This window comes from Mustela lutreola, chromosome 1 (assembly GCF_030435805.1).
Source record: "Mustela lutreola isolate mMusLut2 chromosome 1, mMusLut2.pri, whole genome shotgun sequence".
NCBI lineage: Eukaryota > Metazoa > Chordata > Mammalia > Carnivora > Mustelidae > Mustela > Mustela lutreola.
This window is the reverse complement of record NC_081290.1, coordinates 286,821,477-286,839,103: the sequence shown is the minus strand read 5'-3', so window position 1 is coordinate 286,839,103 and position 17,627 is coordinate 286,821,477. Positions and strand designations below refer to the sequence as shown.

Genomic DNA, 17,627 nt, shown 5'->3' with positions numbered 1-17,627 from the left:
GGGACAGGCAGGGCGCGAGGTTCTGGAGGGCGATGAACACGTCCCCGGCTTGGAGCGGGGCTCCTCACCATGACCGAGCACACGGGGCCCGGAGGAGGGCACACAGCCAGGTGATCCCAGGCCACACGTTGGGGGGGGGGGGGGATGCTGAGGGAGGCAGGCTCTCTCTTGCCGCGCCGTGCCTCCAGCCGTCGGGGCATGTCCAGCCCGCCGACTGAGGCAGCGGTTAGGTAAGGGACCTGGCGCTAATCTGCTTGGAATCACGTGGGGAGAAAGTCACTCCTGTTTCAGTTACCTGTCCCGGATACACAGAGACGGTCTCTGGCTAATGATGACTAATGTTTTCTTTCACAAACACAGCAGCCCTCGTGTCCAGAGCCTCGATGGGCAGCTGGTCCTACCGACAATTGCAGAATATTATTTTTTCATTCATTCATACAGTCACTGCCCTGCAAATCTCCAAACCACAGTGGCTTCAATGAGAGAAGTGTATTTCTCTCGAACAAATGCAGCCCTGAGACAGAACTCCGAGGGCTGGTGGAGAGGTGCCACGGCCATCAGGAGCCACCAGGGGCCCGGGCTCCCTCCGTCTTCTTGCTGTTCTTCTCGTGGTCCAACAGTGCTGCCCGTGCTCCGGTTATCACGTTTGCGTTCCAGAAGGAAGAAGGGGGTGCTGAAGCGTGCGTCCACCTGCCGGACTCCAGAGAATGTCCACACCGCCCTGCGCGCTGAGCTGGGAAATGGGCCTGGATTGCGGGCATCCACGCCTCAGCTAAACGTCAGGGGCCTCACGGAAACAAGGTGTGGACAGACAGTGGGGACACCAGCGCCGTCTGCCGCAGGCCGCTTTCCTACTGTGGTGGACACATCAAGCTTTCTGTGATTTAAAATCAAGCGAGGAAAGGGAGTCACTTTAAAGACAGAACTACATAAATAGAAGAGCAGGTGGTCCGTGGCGAAGGCAAAAACCGTCAAGCTGGTCCTGGGGTCTGGGATTGGGGAAAGGCGCCGGAAACAGGGAAAAACCAGAGGGTCAGGCTCCAGCCTCAGGGGTAGGTCTCAGGCCCCCTGTGGAGGAAGGGGGGAGGCAGGGTCTGGGGAGGAGGCAGGTGCTTGTTCTAGGCCAGACAGAAAGCATCCAAGCCAGGCACAGGACCTGGAGGCCAGGAGTGGGGGCTCGGGTGGACCTGCCTCCCTTCGCTTTGGAAACAGGAGCCAAGGTCACTGGCGGGTGGTGGGAATAGGGACGGTGGGGGTGGGGGTCTCCATGGGAATGAGAAAGGTTTGGAGCAGGGGTGGCAGCCTTAAAGGCAGGTAGGTCAGAGGTCAGCAGGTCGGAGGCTGCTGAGAGGAACCCACCGGTCTGTTAAGCTCACCCGTGGGCGATCCTGAGGAATGAGTGACCAAGGCCCACTCAGGGCGGCCCGTGGGGCGCTGACCTTGTCTGCACGGTCCCCTTGCTGCCTCACAGCACGGTAGACCCGCCGGCAGTCTGCCCCATTGTGCCACGAGAGGACACTGGTCCCCAGTGTCACAGCATGTAAGCAGCAGAATAGGTGCCCCCAGGGTCCAGGGTCTGGGGTCCAGCCGTTTCCTGAGGCCCGGAGCAGACGAGCTGGTACAGGAGCGAGTGCGCGGGTGCAGGGAGAACCGCTGTCCTGTCCAGAGCCCCACGGCTCTCCAGCAAGAGCGGGGTGCGTGTGTGTGTGTGTGTGTCAGTGCTGCCCCTCCCTCCGCAGAGGGGGAGCCTTTGATTTTCCCAAAATAAAAGGGTGTGGGGACCGGAAGCGTGCCTCCCGGCCTCCACCCGGCCTCCTCTGGGCGGGAAGCCAGCTGACGGGGTGATTTCCAGGGCTGGCTGGCCAGCACTTTCAGCAGAGTATTTCTGGAGCACGCATGAGCCTTATTTTAGCTTTGGGGGTGCTCCTACGCTGGGCAGGGGCCCTCCCTGGTGACGGCCTGTGGGGACACCTTCCCCGGGAGCCCCCAGACGGGATGCAGCCTGGGAAGGGCCAAGCCCCTGTCCCGGACTGGGCCACTTTCCCAGCCTGCCGTGCTGCCTGGGGAACTAGAAGGTTCTGCAGGGCAGGCTGGTTTTTGGTTAGGCAGGGCAACGGAAGCCCTCACTCCTCCACCTCCTACCTCGAGACCCCCGAGCTCATCACTACCCGGCCCTGCCCACGTGCACCTGCACTTCTTGCTGGTCCCGAGGGCGAAACCACCTCCCTCAACCACAGTTCCAGGTTCCCGTGAAGCTAAAAACAGTGGCAAGTCCTCCAGGCACCTTGGAAGCAACCGAGGCTGCTGGACCGGCCTTCATGAGCGCACTGCATCCTTCCTGAGCGAGAGCACCTCATTCTTCGTGTTTCCCCTTGCGGCTCCAGGCCTTTCCTTCTTCAGGCTGCAAACAGCCCCCTCAGCCTGCCAGGAACTGGCCCCACTACTCTACCCGCTTGCTGTGTCCTGAATAAGCCCTCTGATTTGTCTCCTCCTGGCCTCTGCACTTCCTATTTCCTGCAGCTGAACCGCTCGCCACCTGGAGAACTCCTACCTAACCTACAAAACCCAACTCAAAAGGCCCCTTCTGGGAAACGGTTAGGTGTCCTGGACCTGGCGTGGTCCTTGGAGCCAGAGGCTTGGGTTCCGCCCAAGCTCTTCTTGTGACCTCACAAATCACTTCGGCTCTGAGGACTGCCCTCTTGTCCTTGTTTCTCTGTCTCTCCCATTATACCGGGAACCCCTCAACGTCAGGCCCCACACTTTGTTCATCCCCAAGTCCTTGCCTCCCTGCCCAATGCCGAAGGCAGTCCCCACCTCATGATGATAACAAATCAATGACCAGCTTTGGTGGGACTGCCAGGTTCTGCATTGGCTAGCCCTAGGGGAAGGCAGGAGCACCCCAACTTCACCCATAGGAAATGCAGGGTTAGGGTTCCAATACCAGTGGTAAGCGCTTCCAGGCCAAGGCATGATCCCTCCCTCAGCGGGGTCCCTCCCATGGCCGGACTTGGGGCCTGGCTGCGGGACTCCGTGGGTGTCAGAGGCGGCCAATGCCACAGCCCCTAGTGGGCTGGGAGCCCAGCCAGGGAGGATGGAGGGTGAATCACATCGCTTTTGTTTTACCCATCGGGTAGCAGAGCCTCTCAGATTAACCTGAAACCCAAACAAAAGCCAAATCCACTGGGAATGCCGTTGCCAACCCCAGGGGGCGGTGGGCTTAGTGGTCGGGAGTCTGGAGGTGACCACCTGCCTCCCTGGGACACAGCCCCTCCCTGTAGCCCATGGCTTCAGGCTTGTGGGGGTGGGAGGCCCCGGAGGAGCGGGGACCACCTTCTGTGGCTCGGTGGGGCCTGTCCTGTCCTGAGCAGCCCGGCCGGGAAGAGGTTAGAGCTGAGGGCAGCCTGGCTGTGATTACACAGTCCTTGTGCCCCAGGCAGTGGTGAGGCAATGTGTGGCCCCACCCAGGGCTGAATCAGACTCTCTGGGGGTGTGGCCTGGTATCTGCAGTTGGAACCGGCTCTAGAAGATTCTTGGGGGGGTTGGGGGGGTGGAATCAGGGGTGGCGGGCAGGTGCAAGGCCGCTGCTTCTCCCTGTCCCCACAGGCCTGGCACCCCCTCCTTCCAGGGTCTGGCCCCTGCGCCTCCCTGGACAGCCGGCACCCACATACTCACGAAGTTCTCGCGCCAGGCCTGTGCGGCACGTCTTTGCCCACTGGATACCTCCTTGAGCCTCCAGGGCACCTCCCTGTCTCGTGCCCCGTACACATGCCAGACCCCAGCTTGGGACCACTCCTGCCGGCCGCTCCAGCACCACACAAGCCCAAGGCCCCCTCCATCATCCCCATCATCCCCCACCTGGCCTGGGCCAGTTGTCTCTGGACCAGCTCCCATGGCCCCACCAGTACCCCCCAGTCCATCCCGCAGCTGGAGCTTGAAAAATTTAAATCTGATCACAAAGCCTCCGACTGGGCCTCTACAGGGCCTTCCCCGGGCTTTTAGGACAGAAGCCAAACTCGTGGCAGTTCTAGCTGCAAAACAGAAGTGAAAAACAGAAGGGAGCAGAGCTTGGAGGGACTCTGGCCACTGAACAAGGTGGTAAGGGCAGTGGGAGGCCCGGAGACCTAAGAGGGGCCACAGTGCCCTACGACTCATGCAGAGCTGCTCCAGGGAACCTTAGAGCTGGCGCTGTTGCCAATCCATGCGACAGGCCATATCCCTGCCCTTCCCAGCCGCTCCCTGCCCCTTGGCCTTTGTCCCTCTGGGAGGCTGCTGCGTCTGCCCAGCCCTGGGCAGTCTTCCCTCGGGTCCTGCGGGCCTCCCCTCCACTCGGGATCCCACGCGGATGTCTGTGTGTCTCTTCCGCTAGAACGAAAGTTCCATGAAAGCAGCTGGCCCAAAGGGTCCAGGCATTGTCGATCACGTAGTAGGTGTTCAGCAAACACTTGTTCAAAAGCAAACAGGTGAATGACATTGAACAGGATCTTTACCGTAAACTTGAGTTCCTTTGTCTATGAACACCTGCCTTCCAAACTTCTCTGTCCAACCCTCCCGGTGGACGCCTGAACCCCTGGGTGATATTGAACCCCCGCATTGTTATCTACACATACACACCTGGGACAAGTTTCACTTCTAGATTAGGTGCATTCGGAGATGAACAACCAAACAAAAAGGGACATTACAATGTACGGCAGTTGACAGGTACGTGAACGAGCCCCAATCTCAAAATGGCTTGCACCGTCCCCGCCCTGCTCCTCGGGCCCACACGGCGACAGGGCAGAGGGGATGCGGTGTGGGGTCGCCAGCAGGAGGATCACCTCGCCAGGAGCACTGCTGGTGGGAGTAACTGGAGGGGCGGGAAACCACGGATAAGGGGTGGGGGCGACCGTCATGTTTTCCTGACAAGCAGACATTCCAGCTCTCTAAGTGGCCAGAGCGAGGTCTTTCGTCTGACGGCCCTCTCCTTCCTGTCCCAGACCTCACCGCAGACCTCCCCCTGCTCACCCGGCCCCACAGCTGAATTTTTTTCTAATCTGAAACACCATCTTTATCATATTCTAAATTCCTGTGTGATCACCTTCACTACAAATACCAGAAAATTCAATCAAACAGGCTTAAAATTTTTGAAACGCAAGTGTCCGCTCCTGGGACAGGGAGCCGGGCAGATCGGGCTGGTCCAAGGACTCGGTGAGCTGCGTCTCTGGGCAGCGCTGTGGCTGGAGTCGCAGGGCCCCCCGCTGCTCGCCCTGCACTTCTAAGAGCTGGACACACAGCGGAGCTGGCACTTGAACGTGGGCAGTGGGCTCTGGAGGCCGGCCCTCTCCGAGGCCATGCCTCCGTGGAAGGGGAAAGCGGCCTCATGTCCCAGGCCTGCCCATCTTTGTACCTTAATCTCATTTCCTGTAGTCTCTGGTTTACAGTCTGGGCTCTCAGTGGAGTCAGAGGACACAGGACTCCTCTTTCCTAATATCAAATCCCTCACAGGACTTGGGCGGCTTCCCCACGCAGCCTCAGTGCCTCCGAAGAGCTTCAGGATGGAACCTGATTTGAGAACATTTTGACCCAGCCAAGCTGGTGTAAGGGCAAGGCCTTTAAAAACACATAGTCGGGTGGCTCAGTGGGTTAAAGCCTCTGCCTTCGGCTCAGGTCATGATCCCAGGGTCCTGGGATCCAGCCCCACATCGGGCTCTCTGCTCAGTGGGGAGCCTGCTTCCTCCTCTCTGCCTGCTTGTGATCTCTCTCTGTCAAATACATAAATAAAAATAAACTCTTAAAAACACATAGTCGGGGCGCCTGGGTGGCTCAGTCGGTTAAGTGTCTGCCTTCAGCTCAGGCCATGATCCCAGGGTCCTGGGATCAAGTCCCGCATCGGGCTCTCTGCTCAGCAGGGAGCCTGCTTCTCCTTCTCCCTCTGCCATTCCCCCCATTTGTGCTTTCTGGCTCTCTGTGTGTCAAATAAATGAATAGAATATTTAAAAAAACCCAACCAAACAAACAAAAACACATAGTCAGGGGCGCCTGGGTGGCTCAGTGGGTTAAGCCGCTGCCTTCGGCTCAGGTCATGATCTTAGGGTCCTGGGATCGAGCCCTGCATCGGGCTCTCTGCTCAAGCAGGGAGCCTGCTTCCTCCTCTCTCTCTGCCTGCCTCTCTGCCTACTTGTGTCCTCTGTCTGTCAAATAAATAAAATCTTAAAAAAAAAAGTAGGGATGCCTGGGTGGCTCAGTTGGTTAAGCAGCTGCCTTCGGCTCAGGTCATGATCCTGGCGTCCTGGGACGTCCGAATCGGGCTCCTTGCTCAGCAGGGAGCCTGCTTCTCCCTCTGCCTCTGCCTGCCTCTCTGTCTGCCTGTGCTCACTCTCTCTCCCTCTTTCTGACAAATAAATAAAATCTTTAAAAAAAAAAGTAAATAAAACACGCAGTCACTCAGCAACCATTAAGAGGAAACTTAGTGACCTTCGCAATGTGTCAGTCACTCCCAGACACCACATCTCATCTCTTTGAACCTTGCAGCGACCCTGGGAGAGGGTCCGATCAGGTAAGAAAGGGGGGTGGGAGGTGCTCTGCTGGGGGTGGGGGGCATCACTCAGCTAGAAGGTCAAGCCACTGGCCCTTTGCTAAGAACGGAGAGTGAGCGCACGGACGGACGAATGGGCTGAGGGATGAAGCAGACAGCCTGCTGCGAAGGGCTGTGTGTGCTCTTGTGTGTGCGGATAGACCCTGCCTACAGACAGGGACCCTTGTGGGGGTGGTCTCTGGTGACTCAGGGGGTGGGAGACACCTCCTTGGGATCCCTGGATGGACCTCCCTGGGACTAGGCACTGTGAAGGGCAAATCCCGGGGCTTGGTCCCCGAGGGAAGGCTGGCTGGGGGTGCTGGCGTCGGCGATGGGCAGAGGGGCAGCCTCGCCCCCGGGAGAACGCTGCTTGCTCGCCCACATTCACCCCAGCCTGACTGCCCCTCTGCGTGTGCCCTGGGACTGGGGGGTCAGGCAAGGCTGCCATCAGACTGGGTGTCTGAGCGGGGCCTTAGGCCCAGTAAGGACTGGGGATGGGGGTTCAGGAATGAGGTGCGTGGGGCTGGGTGGCTCTCCTGGGCACTGTGATCCTGAGGGGCCTGGGGACTCCTGGAGCTGGGTTTTTCTAGCCAGAAACCCCTCTGGGAAGAGCGGCAGGGAACTGGTCTCCCGGTGATGAGCAAGGTCTTACGATGACGCTACCTTGATACAGACAGACGTGGCGTCAGATACGACCTCGTGCTTCTGAGCCTCGAGAACTACCAAACGGCAGTAAAAGGATCAGTCTGGGAGCGAAGAGCCCACAAGACACACAGGGTCGAGATTAACATCACAACGAAACGTAGAGTTAATTTAATTCGAGGTAGGCTTTTTTGTGGTAAAATATACAACACAACGCACCCTTACAGCCACTTTTGAGGGCCACTGAGTAAATCCACACCGTTTGCACCGACAGGCGGTTTGGGGGATGAGGAGGTCTTGTACCTGCCCGATGCCTTGGGTGACCCGGAGGGCCGGGGTGTGTTTCTCTTCAAGCCGTGCCACGAAAGCTCCATCCACAGACGGACGGAGCTGCGGCTCAGGGAGGGCCTTTCAGGCACTGAACCCGTCTCTGTTCCTGGGGGACGACGCAGTGAGCATTACACACGGGACTCCTGCCGGCTGTCACTTGGTCGGGGACTTAAGACACAAGGCTTCTTTGATGGAAGGGGACGTCCGCGGCCGGTGCTCCCTGCAGAAGGAAGTCCGGTCTCTATCAGCACACGGCAGTGACTGGCCGTCTTCACGTGAGCACACGCTGCGCCCGGCCTGCTTGCCCGTGGGGCCCGAGCACAACACACCACGTCACGCGGCTAGAAAGCCCCGGGCAAGGTGACTCAGTCGGGATCACGGAAATCCAAACACAAAACTGAAACAGACGCGGAGAGCCGGCGGCTGAGGAGAGTCAGGGGCTGTCGTCAGATCCTGCTCGCGTCGGGGGGATGACGGGCGGGGGCGGGGGGGGTCCTTGAGAGAAAGGATGGGGCTCCGTGGGGGAGGGGCAGGAGAGGATGTGGGTGGGCGGCTGGGAAGGAGCCGCCCTGGGGAGGGGGCTCAGTCTGCACCTTTGGCAACTGGGCGGATCGTGGTACCAAGCACAGAACCGGATGTGCGGGCCACGGGCAGAATAATGCCTGACCGCCACGACGCCCACGGCCCGACCCCTGGGTCGGCGAACCTGCACTTACGAGGCAAAAGGTGTGGCCCCTTGGCAGCGGACAATAAGGGTTTGGGGCTTTAGGGAACCATGTGGCCGCACTGGCCACCCGGCGCGTGAGGCGGAGGGCCTGGCTTCCTTGGGTGCCGAGCGGGAAGAGGGTTCTAGGAGTGCGGGGACAGGGAGTGGGTCTGAGATGCGGGGGCCAGAGGACGAACCGGCAGGAGAAAATGTCCTGCGATCATCAAGACAAACATCAAATGCCCCAGAGGAGAAGGGATGGGGGAGGGTCTGCCTCCAGCCTGCCCCACTGCAAGTGTTTGGAAGGGTCTGGACGGGCCGTCAGAGCTCTGTGTGTGCGCATGTCCAGAGCCCAGCAGGGCTGGCTGGGGTGAGAGGGCAGAGGGGGTGGGTGGGAAGCCGGGAAGTCTGGGGGCCCCGAAACCAGGGAGCTGGCTCTCTGCTCCAGGAAGCACTTGACCAACCCCCCCTTCGTTGGCCTGAAAGCATGCACAAGTGGACCTTTCCCCGTCTTTCTCGGGAGAAGAACTAAGGCAAACTGTGCCTCTAACTCAAACTTTCATGTAAACCACAGGACTCGTGTGCAAACTTTACTGGAAGTACACATTTCAAGAAAAAGTCTTACAAAAAAATCTAAACGGAACATGAATTGTTTTTCGGGAGTTTCCCATGGGAGATTCCTCTAGAAAATGTAGCCGCTCCCCGATCCAGGGCAGGGCGTCACTGGTCCCGTCGCAAAGGTCCTAGTTCCACTCAGCGGCCAGTCAGACCCGCCCCAGAACACCTGCTCCCTTGCAGCCGTGGTTCAGCTCAACCGTGGAGAAAACGCTGAGACGTGAGGGTGACAAGCAACATCTTGGGGCCAGCGGCCCCGGGCTGGCCCCACTACAGTGAGAGCCCGAGGGACAGAAGCTCCGGGGCTCTGGGCAGAATGTCACTGCTTATTCCAAGGTGCCTGAGGAGCTAGCTGCTACAGGCCTGGGCAAGCACTTGAGATTTACCAAAATGTCCCTTTTTAGGGGAAGCCACGAGGGGCAGAGTCAGCGGAGGACCCCATGCTCTGTGCCTCGCTGGGGACACTCCCACGCAAGTATATCTGGGGGGACAATGAAAACACATTATAGAAAATGTAGAAAACACAGAAAGTATAAATATCTTTAAAAAACCATCATTTGGGGCGCCTGGGTGGCTCAGTGGGTTAAAGCCTCTGCCTTCGGCTCAGGTCATGGTCCCAGGGTCCTGGGATCTCGCCCCACATCGGGCTCTCTGCTCAGTGAGGAGCCTGCTTCTCCTCTCTCTGCCTGCCTCTCTGCCTACTTGTAATCTCTGTCTGTCAAATAAATAAATAAAATCTTTAAAACCAAACCAAACCAAACCAAACCATCATTCTCCAACCCTTGCCGTGCATCTTTCCATTTCCAGGGTCCATGTAAGTGTTTGCGTTTTTACTGCATGCTTGCGTTGACTTTTGTCACACGTCTCCTTTTGCTTCATGAAGAAGGGAAACTGTGCTTCCCAAGGGCAGGCTGCGTGTCCCACTGTCGTGGCTCTGAGCCCGGTGCCGTGCTGGCGAGGCTGGAAGCCTCCAGCCCACAGATGTGCGAACTGGCCGAACAGACCGGTGCCTCCATCTGGCTCTGAGCCAGCATCTCTGGGGACAGCTGCTTGTGCACGCGCAGCCCCATCACCAGGCTCTATGGCTCCGCCCTCATGTGGGGCGGTGGCGGGGGCCATCTCCAGGCCCCGGCAAGCGGGTGGCAAGCGGGCGGCGTGCAGAGCCTAGCCACACAGGGTGGAGACACTCCTCGCCCGTCATCTCGAACTCCGTTCCTGGCCTCACGATCGAGGCTCAGGTCTCGAACTCAGTTCCCGGCCTCGCGATCCGCGTGGCTGCTCCAGGACCCTGCTCCTTCTCCCTCACCATGTGGCCAGGAGCTGCTCTCTGTGGAGGTCAGGGATGTGAGTGCCGGGGGATGGGGGTACCCGGTGCCTTCACAACCATGGGACTAAGAGATGGGCCATAGGAACAAGCTGGTGGCAGAGCTGGGGACCAGGCCCTGTCTGCTCGCTGCCCGCGGGTGCAGAAATCACAGGTCATTGAAGCCTCTATCACAACACGTGGTGTGAGGGATGGCTGGGGGGGGGGGGGGTCTTTCCGGCTGTGAGAGGCACATGGGGGGATGTAGGGCACAGGTCACAATGTTCCACATTCACCCTTTCAGTAGCTTATCTCATAAGCCAGGAGGGAATGGGAGACTGCTGAAACCTGCCTGTGTTCCAGAAACACGGACATAGCTTTCAGCAAACCTACTTCCCAAAGCGGCCCAGCCGAGCTCCTAACATTTATGGACAGCGCTGCCCTGTCTACTATCCACAGAACTAGCTCGGCCCCAGGGTCTGCAAAGCAGGGGCGATGGCTGGCTGGGGGCGGGGGGTAAGGACACGGACAGCGCATGACACAGGGCCAGGCCGTGCCACGGGCTCAGTGCCTCAACAGCACCCTGAGCTTATGCTCTGCCTAATGCCTGGATTTCTGGTCCGGAGCTTGAGGTCCACAGAGCAGGGCCACAGCTCTCTCATTTCCTGCGGTGGCCCTGGCCCTCACCCCGCCTGGCATCAGTACGGACTTGCTAAAGGCGTGCAGGGACTCCAAGGCTGGTCTGTAGCTTAGCAGGACAATGCGGCCAGGACCTCATGTGGGGCTCTCCCAAGGTCACAGCCAAAGGCCCGAACAAGGGACGGCCACCCGGCTCTCTGATGCCGCTCAGTAGCAGGTGGGCTCAAAGCTGGCAGAAGGTGGCCTCTAGCCGACCACTCTGTGAGGCCCCTGGTCAGCGGCTCCTGGAGCTGTTAGGAGTCCGGCCGCCCTGCTCACGGTTCAGCCTAAGAGAAGCGGCCCAGGGTACTGAAATCGACACAATGGGACTTTCAAGAGTATGAGAAATGAAGTAATCCTCAAAAGGAATGTAAAATTCTGGGTCATGGAGCTTTCCACCGTAAAGGAAAAAGCTTTAATAGGATTACCGTAAAAGCAGAAAGACCACTTTTTAAGATTACAGGATCCTGTTATCAGAATAGTGATTTTGATAAAAACCAGCAAACTGCGGCATCACAGAAGTCACCGTATTTCTAAGAACTCCCACTGGTGAAGCACCGAGGGCACCCACTGCCCGAGCACCCAACGAGCCTATCGCAGGCCGTTCTCACGAGTCTTACTATTCCCCCGGACACCCTCAAGGGCCATGAGCCCACCAGGGACCTCCATACCGCCTGCCCTGGTGTACGGGTCTAGCCGATGACCTCAAAGCCTCTGGCCAACCGTGGCAGCAACCGAGTGACCCAGTGGTCACCGCGTGGGCTCTGGAGCCCGACAGCCTTGGCTCCACCCCCGGCTCTCCCATTGCTACGGACACTGTCTAGCCGCGGACGGCACACGGTCCCCACCTGCTGAGTAACAGCACTGAGCACCAGGACGTTGACGTTCCTTCTACCTGCTGGGCATGGATCCAAAACTTCCTCGTGCAGGACTATCTCACGGGACAACAGACTCTCCCTCTCAAGGGCGATCCGGAGGCACCAATGAAAGGAACTGCAGGCGGCTGAACCCCCCAGGCACCACTCCGTGAAGCCAGCAGTGGCTAGAGCGCCGAGGTCCCTTGTCCTGGCTCCCTGTTAGGTCATCATAGCACCGGCACGTGGAAGGCACTTGGTCAACTTTGGTGGTGGTGGGGGACCCAAGTTCGGGCTGCGTGGACGCCCTCGGGCCCCTGGAGAAGAGCAGCTGGGTCACCAGGGGCCCCCCAAGGCAGGCCCATTCGAATCCCAGGACGTCAGAGACTCGGCGGGGCTCTTGTCCCCACCTCCACTGCCCGCAGTCTCGTTCTCCCGGGCCTGCTGATCCTCCAGGACGAGGTCGGCCACCAGGTTCAGCTGGCAGGCCCTGAGCGCCCTCACCAGGTGGGACACCGTCGCGTCCTCTCTCTCGGCGCTCTTCCAGACTCTCAGCGACTCCCTCACCTGCTCAGTCAGGTTGCGGGGATACTTCTCCTCGATGGCATCGATCTTGGTGTCTGTCACGTGAAGGTGCCGGGCCAGTCTTCTCCAGTCCCTCCCCACGTTATCACAGACGATGTCAAACGCGGCACGCAGGTCTGGGGGAAGAAGAAAAGGATTTACCAGAGGTTTGGGGGACACGTTTGGGGACGAGTAACCCCATATTCCCAAAGCGCTTCTCAGTGCTGGGGACACGAGAGGTCCTCCTGCAGAGGCTGGGGTCACGCAGCAGTAGGGGGCCAGGGGAAGGTCAGAGAAAGCCTGAGGGGGGCCTCCAGTCCTGCCGCCAGCCCACTCCAGTGGCCAAAGAATGTCCCGAGCCGCCACATTCTGGAAGAGGTTGAAGGATGCTGTCCTGCAGCCTCCAGAGGAAGCCCGGCTCTGCTGACAGCTTGACCTTTGACTTCTGGCTCCAGAACTGCGAAGGAATCAGTTCCATGTCACTTCAAGGCCCTGAGTTGCGGTCCTTTATATGGCAGCCCTGGGGCACGAAAACACCCCAGTTCTTACTTTGGAAGCTGCCTGGACTGACCACCAGCGTTTGGTCCGTGGCCATCGTGTTCTCATTGGTGGAAAGGTCAGGACTGAGACCAGCAGGTGGGGCACTACCGACCCTCACAGGTGGTTTCTGGAATGGAGGTAGTGAGCAGAGAAAAAGGGCAAAATGCAGCTCAGAGGGCCCCAGCAAATGTGTGTCAGCTACAGACCCCCAAGATGCTGTCAGCCTGTGTGCCGACTCCTCCGTCCCCTGCAGGTGGGCAAGCGGGCCCTTGTGTTACTGTGACCAATGGTACAGAGAGGGAAACTGAGGCACAGGGAAGAGGAGTATTTTCCTGATGCCATGCAGCTAGACAACGGCACAGCTAGAAAGTGAAACCCCAACGAGCCCGGTGCCCGTCCACCCGACCAGGACGCTACCCCGTCTTCTGAGCGAGAGTAATACAGGACGGGCCCTCATCAACCCACCCCTACCTGGTAATCTCCGGTGCGTTCTCTTGCAACACACCGTTATGTACACGCATAGACGGACGGATCTGTGGTGTGTGCACGGCCTTCTAAATGTATTATGTCCCCAATCTCCCCCTGCTCAATGTCCTTGAACACGCAGCTCTTCTACGTCCTGTCCTAGTTGCACGGCCTGGTGTGCGTGTGTGTATGCTTACACAGGGGTGTGTGTGCGTGCGTCTGGACAGGAAGTCTGAATCTGACTGACCCCAGGCACAGCAGTCTCCTCCCCATCTGCACCAGTAAGCATGAGTCTTTAGGGAGCAACACCCGTGCTGCTCCCGATCTACCCTTTCTGACCTGGTGACCAAAGGGCGGATGCCAGGCGAGAGCTTCCAGCCTATGAGAGGTGTCCCCAGAGCACTCCCCAGCACCCCTCCCAGGGCTCTGAGAACACAGGGCTGTGGCTGAGGCGCCCTGCTCTGCCCAGGTCTCATTTTCACTCCCCGAGGCCTGTGCAAGCCCCAGGGGAGGGAGGAAAGAGGGGGTGCGTGCGCACAGGGTAGGAAGCCACGCCGAAGGGCCTTGGTCAGAGACGGGTAGGGCTAATCCCGCCCGCCCGCCGCGGCTGCCTCGGTTGGCCCCAGCCCGCAACGGGCCGCGCATCTCGGGCTCCTCCCTGCCGCTCCCAGCCCCGGTCCGCGGGCCTGTAAGACACCGAGAGGGACCGAGCGCAGAGCCCGAGCACAGGGCCACCCCGAGGCCTAGGCCGCCGGGCGACAGCCACTCCCGGTCCTCCGCGGCCAGGACGCCCGTGGGGCGCCCCCAGAGGCGGAACGAAAGCAGCGGCGGCCCGGCCGAGCCGCCGCGGGGCGCACGGGCCAGGCCCCCCCGGCTTCCCGGGCCCCGCCGCGCCGCGCCCCCGGCGCCCACCTCGCTCCTCCGGCGGGGCCCTGCCCGCCGCGCCCGCCTCGAAGGCGTCCAGGCGCCGCAGCAGGTCGTGGCGCCGCAGCGACGCGAGCAGCTCGCGCAGCAGCTCGGGGCGCTCGGCGTCCAGCTCGTTCTGCTCCAGCAGCACCGCGAACAGGTCCAGGCCGCAGCGCACGCTCTCCAGCTTCCGCTTGCCCACGCGGGCCCGGCACAGGAACTTGAGCTCGGTCAGCTCGTCGTCCGACAGGCCGGTGGACACCGAGTGCAGCAGCACCAGGAACGGGTCCATGGCGGCGGCCGCCCGAGCCCCGCCCCGCCCCGCCGGCCTCCCCGCCGCCGGGCCTCCGCGTCACTGCGCTCGCGCCGCCGGAAGTCCGCGCCCACGCCCACGCCCCCGCGGTCTCGCGAGAACTCCGGGACACGCGCATGCGGCTCTGGCCCCGCTGTAGCCGTTTCCGCCCGGGAGTGCCCCGCGGCCGCCAGGGGGCGTTCCCGGAGAGCTCGCGACGGCCGGCTGGAGGGCTTCTGCGCCTGCGCCCTGCCGACCGTCTACCGCCCAGTGCGGTACTGTGGCCCCGGGACCCGGGAGCGAGCCGAGAGCGGGGACCTGCGTTCCCCGGGCAGGGTTGCACCGCGGGTGCCGAGAATAAAGGCATTTCTTGTTAACATTGCGGAGAGTGCCTCTCGGTGCGGGAAAGGCTGGGCCGAGGTTTGTCGGACTTTTGAGGTTTAATTTCATTAAAATTTCATTTCTCAAGCGACGGTCATTTGCGCGTTCGCCTGCCTTTAGTATCCAATGAGCGCCTGCTGTGTGCCGGGCAGGAAGTGCTGGGAGCACACTTGGGAGCAAAGAGCGGAACTGTCCACCGGCGGGGAGTTACGTCATCGGCGCCCGAGCTTACGTGACGCAGATAAGAAAGTCGTGCGGTCGGCCCGACGTTCGGAAGAGCCAGGGCACAGACGACGAGGGGATGGGCGGGGCGGAGGCGGGGCACGAACGCAGCCGGCGGTCGGAGCAGGCTTCACTGCGCAGGTGCAGGTGCAGGTGCGGGTGCGGGGACCAGGTGCGGGACCAGGTGCGGGACCAGGTGCGGGGACCAGGTGCGGGACCAGGTGCGGGACCAGGTGCGGGGACCAGGTGCGGGACCAGGTGCGGGGACCAGGTGCGGGGCCAGGTGCGGGGAGCAGGTGCGGGACCAGGTGCAGGGACCAGGTGCGGGGACCAGGTGCGGGACCAGGTGCGGGGGCCGGTGGCCAGGTGCGTGGGTGTTGGGGGGAAGGGTGCGGGCGGGGGCATAGCCGCAGCAGAGGCACGTGAAAGCGGAGGTTCCGGGACAGCTCGGGGGCCGAAGTGTCTGGAGTCTCTGGGGTTGCCAGCGAGGAGAGGGGAGGGGTGGACTAGGAGGGTGCCTCCCGGGCCAGGTGCGGAACCGGCCCTGCGGCCCCTGAGAGGAGCCCCTGCAGAGTGTGAGCCGAGGAGGGAAGCCAGCCGAGTTTGCTTTAAAAAAAATAAAAATAAAAAAAATATATATATATGAAACAATTCATGACTTATGTAACGTACCCGTTTAAAGTGTGCATTTCAGTGGATTTTACTATTATTCATAAGGCTGTGCAAGCTTCACCATTAGGTGATTTTAGAACGTTTTCATCACACGGAGTAGAAACCTGTTGCCTATTGGCAATTCCTTCCTTCCCCTCCGCTTCTTCCGCTCAGTCCCTGATAACCACTACCCTATCTTCTGACTCTCTGGATTGGACTATTTTGGACACTTCCTAGAAACGGGACCATGCACTGTGTGGCCTTTCCTGCCTGGTTTCTTTCTCAGGGCAGGCAGAATGTTTTCAAAGTTCATCTATGTTGTAGCATGTGCAGATGTTCCGTTCTTTTTTAACGAGTCAGCGGCAGTCCACTGTTGGGAGAGACCCCATTTGAATATATCCAGTCGTCGGCTGATGGACATTTCAATTGTTTCCACTGCTCAAAACCAAAACTCAGCTGAGTAAATTTGACGATCTTATTGGCTTTATTCAATGATCCATGAACCAGACAGCATCCCGCGTTGCAAGGAGAAAGCTCTGGGAAGCTGAGTGTACAAAACAGAAGGTTTTCATAGGCAGAAGGGGAAGAAAAGGAAGTTTTCTAAGGAAGAGTGGATTGTTCTGGCAAGGTCCATCCTGCAGATCCCCTCACTAGTGCCCAGCAGGGAACCCCAGATTGTCTGGGTTGAGGTTACATTCCTAGGAGAGGGTAGGTAGATGTGGCAGAAGAGTCTTGGTGGTGAGGAAAAGTGGTGCAATTCTGGGCTCCTTGTTCCTTTTTTAACAGCGTCTTTTGGCTGTTATGAATAATGCTGCTATGAACTTGGTGTTCCATTTTTAGAGGGTTACTCTGCCCCAGTGTGGAGGCTAAATAACCCTGATGAGAGATGAGGGTACTTGGACTGAGAGCAGGGGTGGGGATGAGAAGGGGACAGACTTCTTTTGACTTGGAGGTGTACGTAATGCAGGGGGACCGAGGACCCTTGCAAAGTTTGAGGGTGCCAAGAATGCAGGAAGTCCCCTGACTGACCCAGGTGGGTGGGTGGGTGGGGAGGTCAGGGAGGACCTGGTAGAGATGTTGACTGCACAGTGGCATGCAGAAGACAAGGGTTTTTTTTTTTTTTTTAAGATTTTATTTATTTATTTGACAGAAATCACAAGTAGAGAGGCAGCAGAGAGAAAGAGGGAAGCAGGCTTCCTGCTGAGCAGAGAGCCTGATGCGGGGCTCAATCCCAGGACCCTGAGGTCATGACCTGAGCTGAAGGCAGAGGCTTAACCAATTGAGCCACCCAGGCGCCCCATGACAAGGGTTTAGAACAGAGACCTGGGCAGGAGATGTGAACTGGGGAGTATTCAGCGGATAGATGGTGTGTGCGGTGGTTAATTTTAGGTGTCAGCTTGATGAGAGTCTGTGAATCGATGCTCTGAGCGAAGCAGATGGTCCTCCCCAGTGGGAGGGACCACTGGTGGGCCCAGGTGGGCATCATCCAATCCATTAAGCATCCAAATAGGACAAAAAGGCGGAGGAAGGGAGAATTCGCCCTCTCTGCTCGAGCACCATCCCCCACCCCACTTTCAGGCATTCACACTCAGACTGAACTACACCCTTGGCTTTCGTAGGTCCCCAGCTTGGACATCGCGGGACTTCTTGGCCTCCATGACCACTAGAGCCAATGCCTAGGATAAATCTTCTCTTGTATAGATCTCTGTATCCTACTGGTCTGTTTCTCTGGGGAGTTCTCACTAGTATAGTACTTAGAGCATTTGCAAGGTGAGGTCACCTCTGTGGAGGGAGCAGACAGAAAAGAGGGTCAAGGGCTGAGCCCTGGGGTGTCCAGCTGTGTAGGAGAATTGGAGAAGCCTATGGAGGAGGCTGAGAAGCAGCCCCTCCAGGCAGGAGGTCAGTCAAGGAGTCTCAGACCACACCCC

At 59.2% G+C, this 17,627-nt stretch overlaps 1 protein-coding gene across 5 annotated transcripts; it reads right to left on the bottom strand.

Moving 5' to 3' along the window:
• Nucleotides 1-7,334: 7,334 nt before the first annotated feature.
• FADD (Fas associated via death domain) lies at nucleotides 7,335-14,723 on the bottom strand. Of its 5 annotated transcripts, none has more exons than XR_009348314.1 (3): nucleotides 14,160-14,520; nucleotides 11,673-12,379; nucleotides 7,335-7,742 (listed from the first exon to the last, which is right to left on the bottom strand). XR_009348314.1 is itself a non-coding variant. In XM_059150501.1 (3 exons), the coding sequence occupies exons 1-3, from the start codon at nucleotides 14,443-14,445 to the stop codon at nucleotides 7,692-7,694; spliced, it is 471 nt and encodes a 156-aa protein (XP_059006484.1). In that variant the 5' UTR covers nucleotides 14,446-14,723; the 3' UTR covers nucleotides 7,335-7,691. The 5 variants fall into 5 exon arrangements, 3 of the variants coding, with proteins under 3 accessions (XP_059006484.1, XP_059006475.1, XP_059006460.1); XM_059150501.1 differs by having other exon boundaries at nucleotides 12,246-12,379; nucleotides 14,160-14,723; XR_009348311.1 differs by lacking the exon at nucleotides 7,335-7,742 and adding an exon at nucleotides 8,806-9,324.
• Nucleotides 14,724-17,627: the final 2,904 nt, after the last annotated feature.

What these genes read in the sequence shown, in the direction of transcription:
- FADD (XM_059150477.1), bottom strand. Translation starts at nt 14,445, where the DNA reads ATGGACCCGTTCCTGGTGCTGCTGCACTCGGTGTCCACCGGCCTGTCG. An exon ending in GGCCCCGCCGGAGGAGCGAG is followed by an intron (nt 12,380 to 14,159) that starts GTGGGCGCCGGG and finishes TTCTTCCCCCAG; the next exon opens with ACCTGCGTGCCGCGTTTGAC.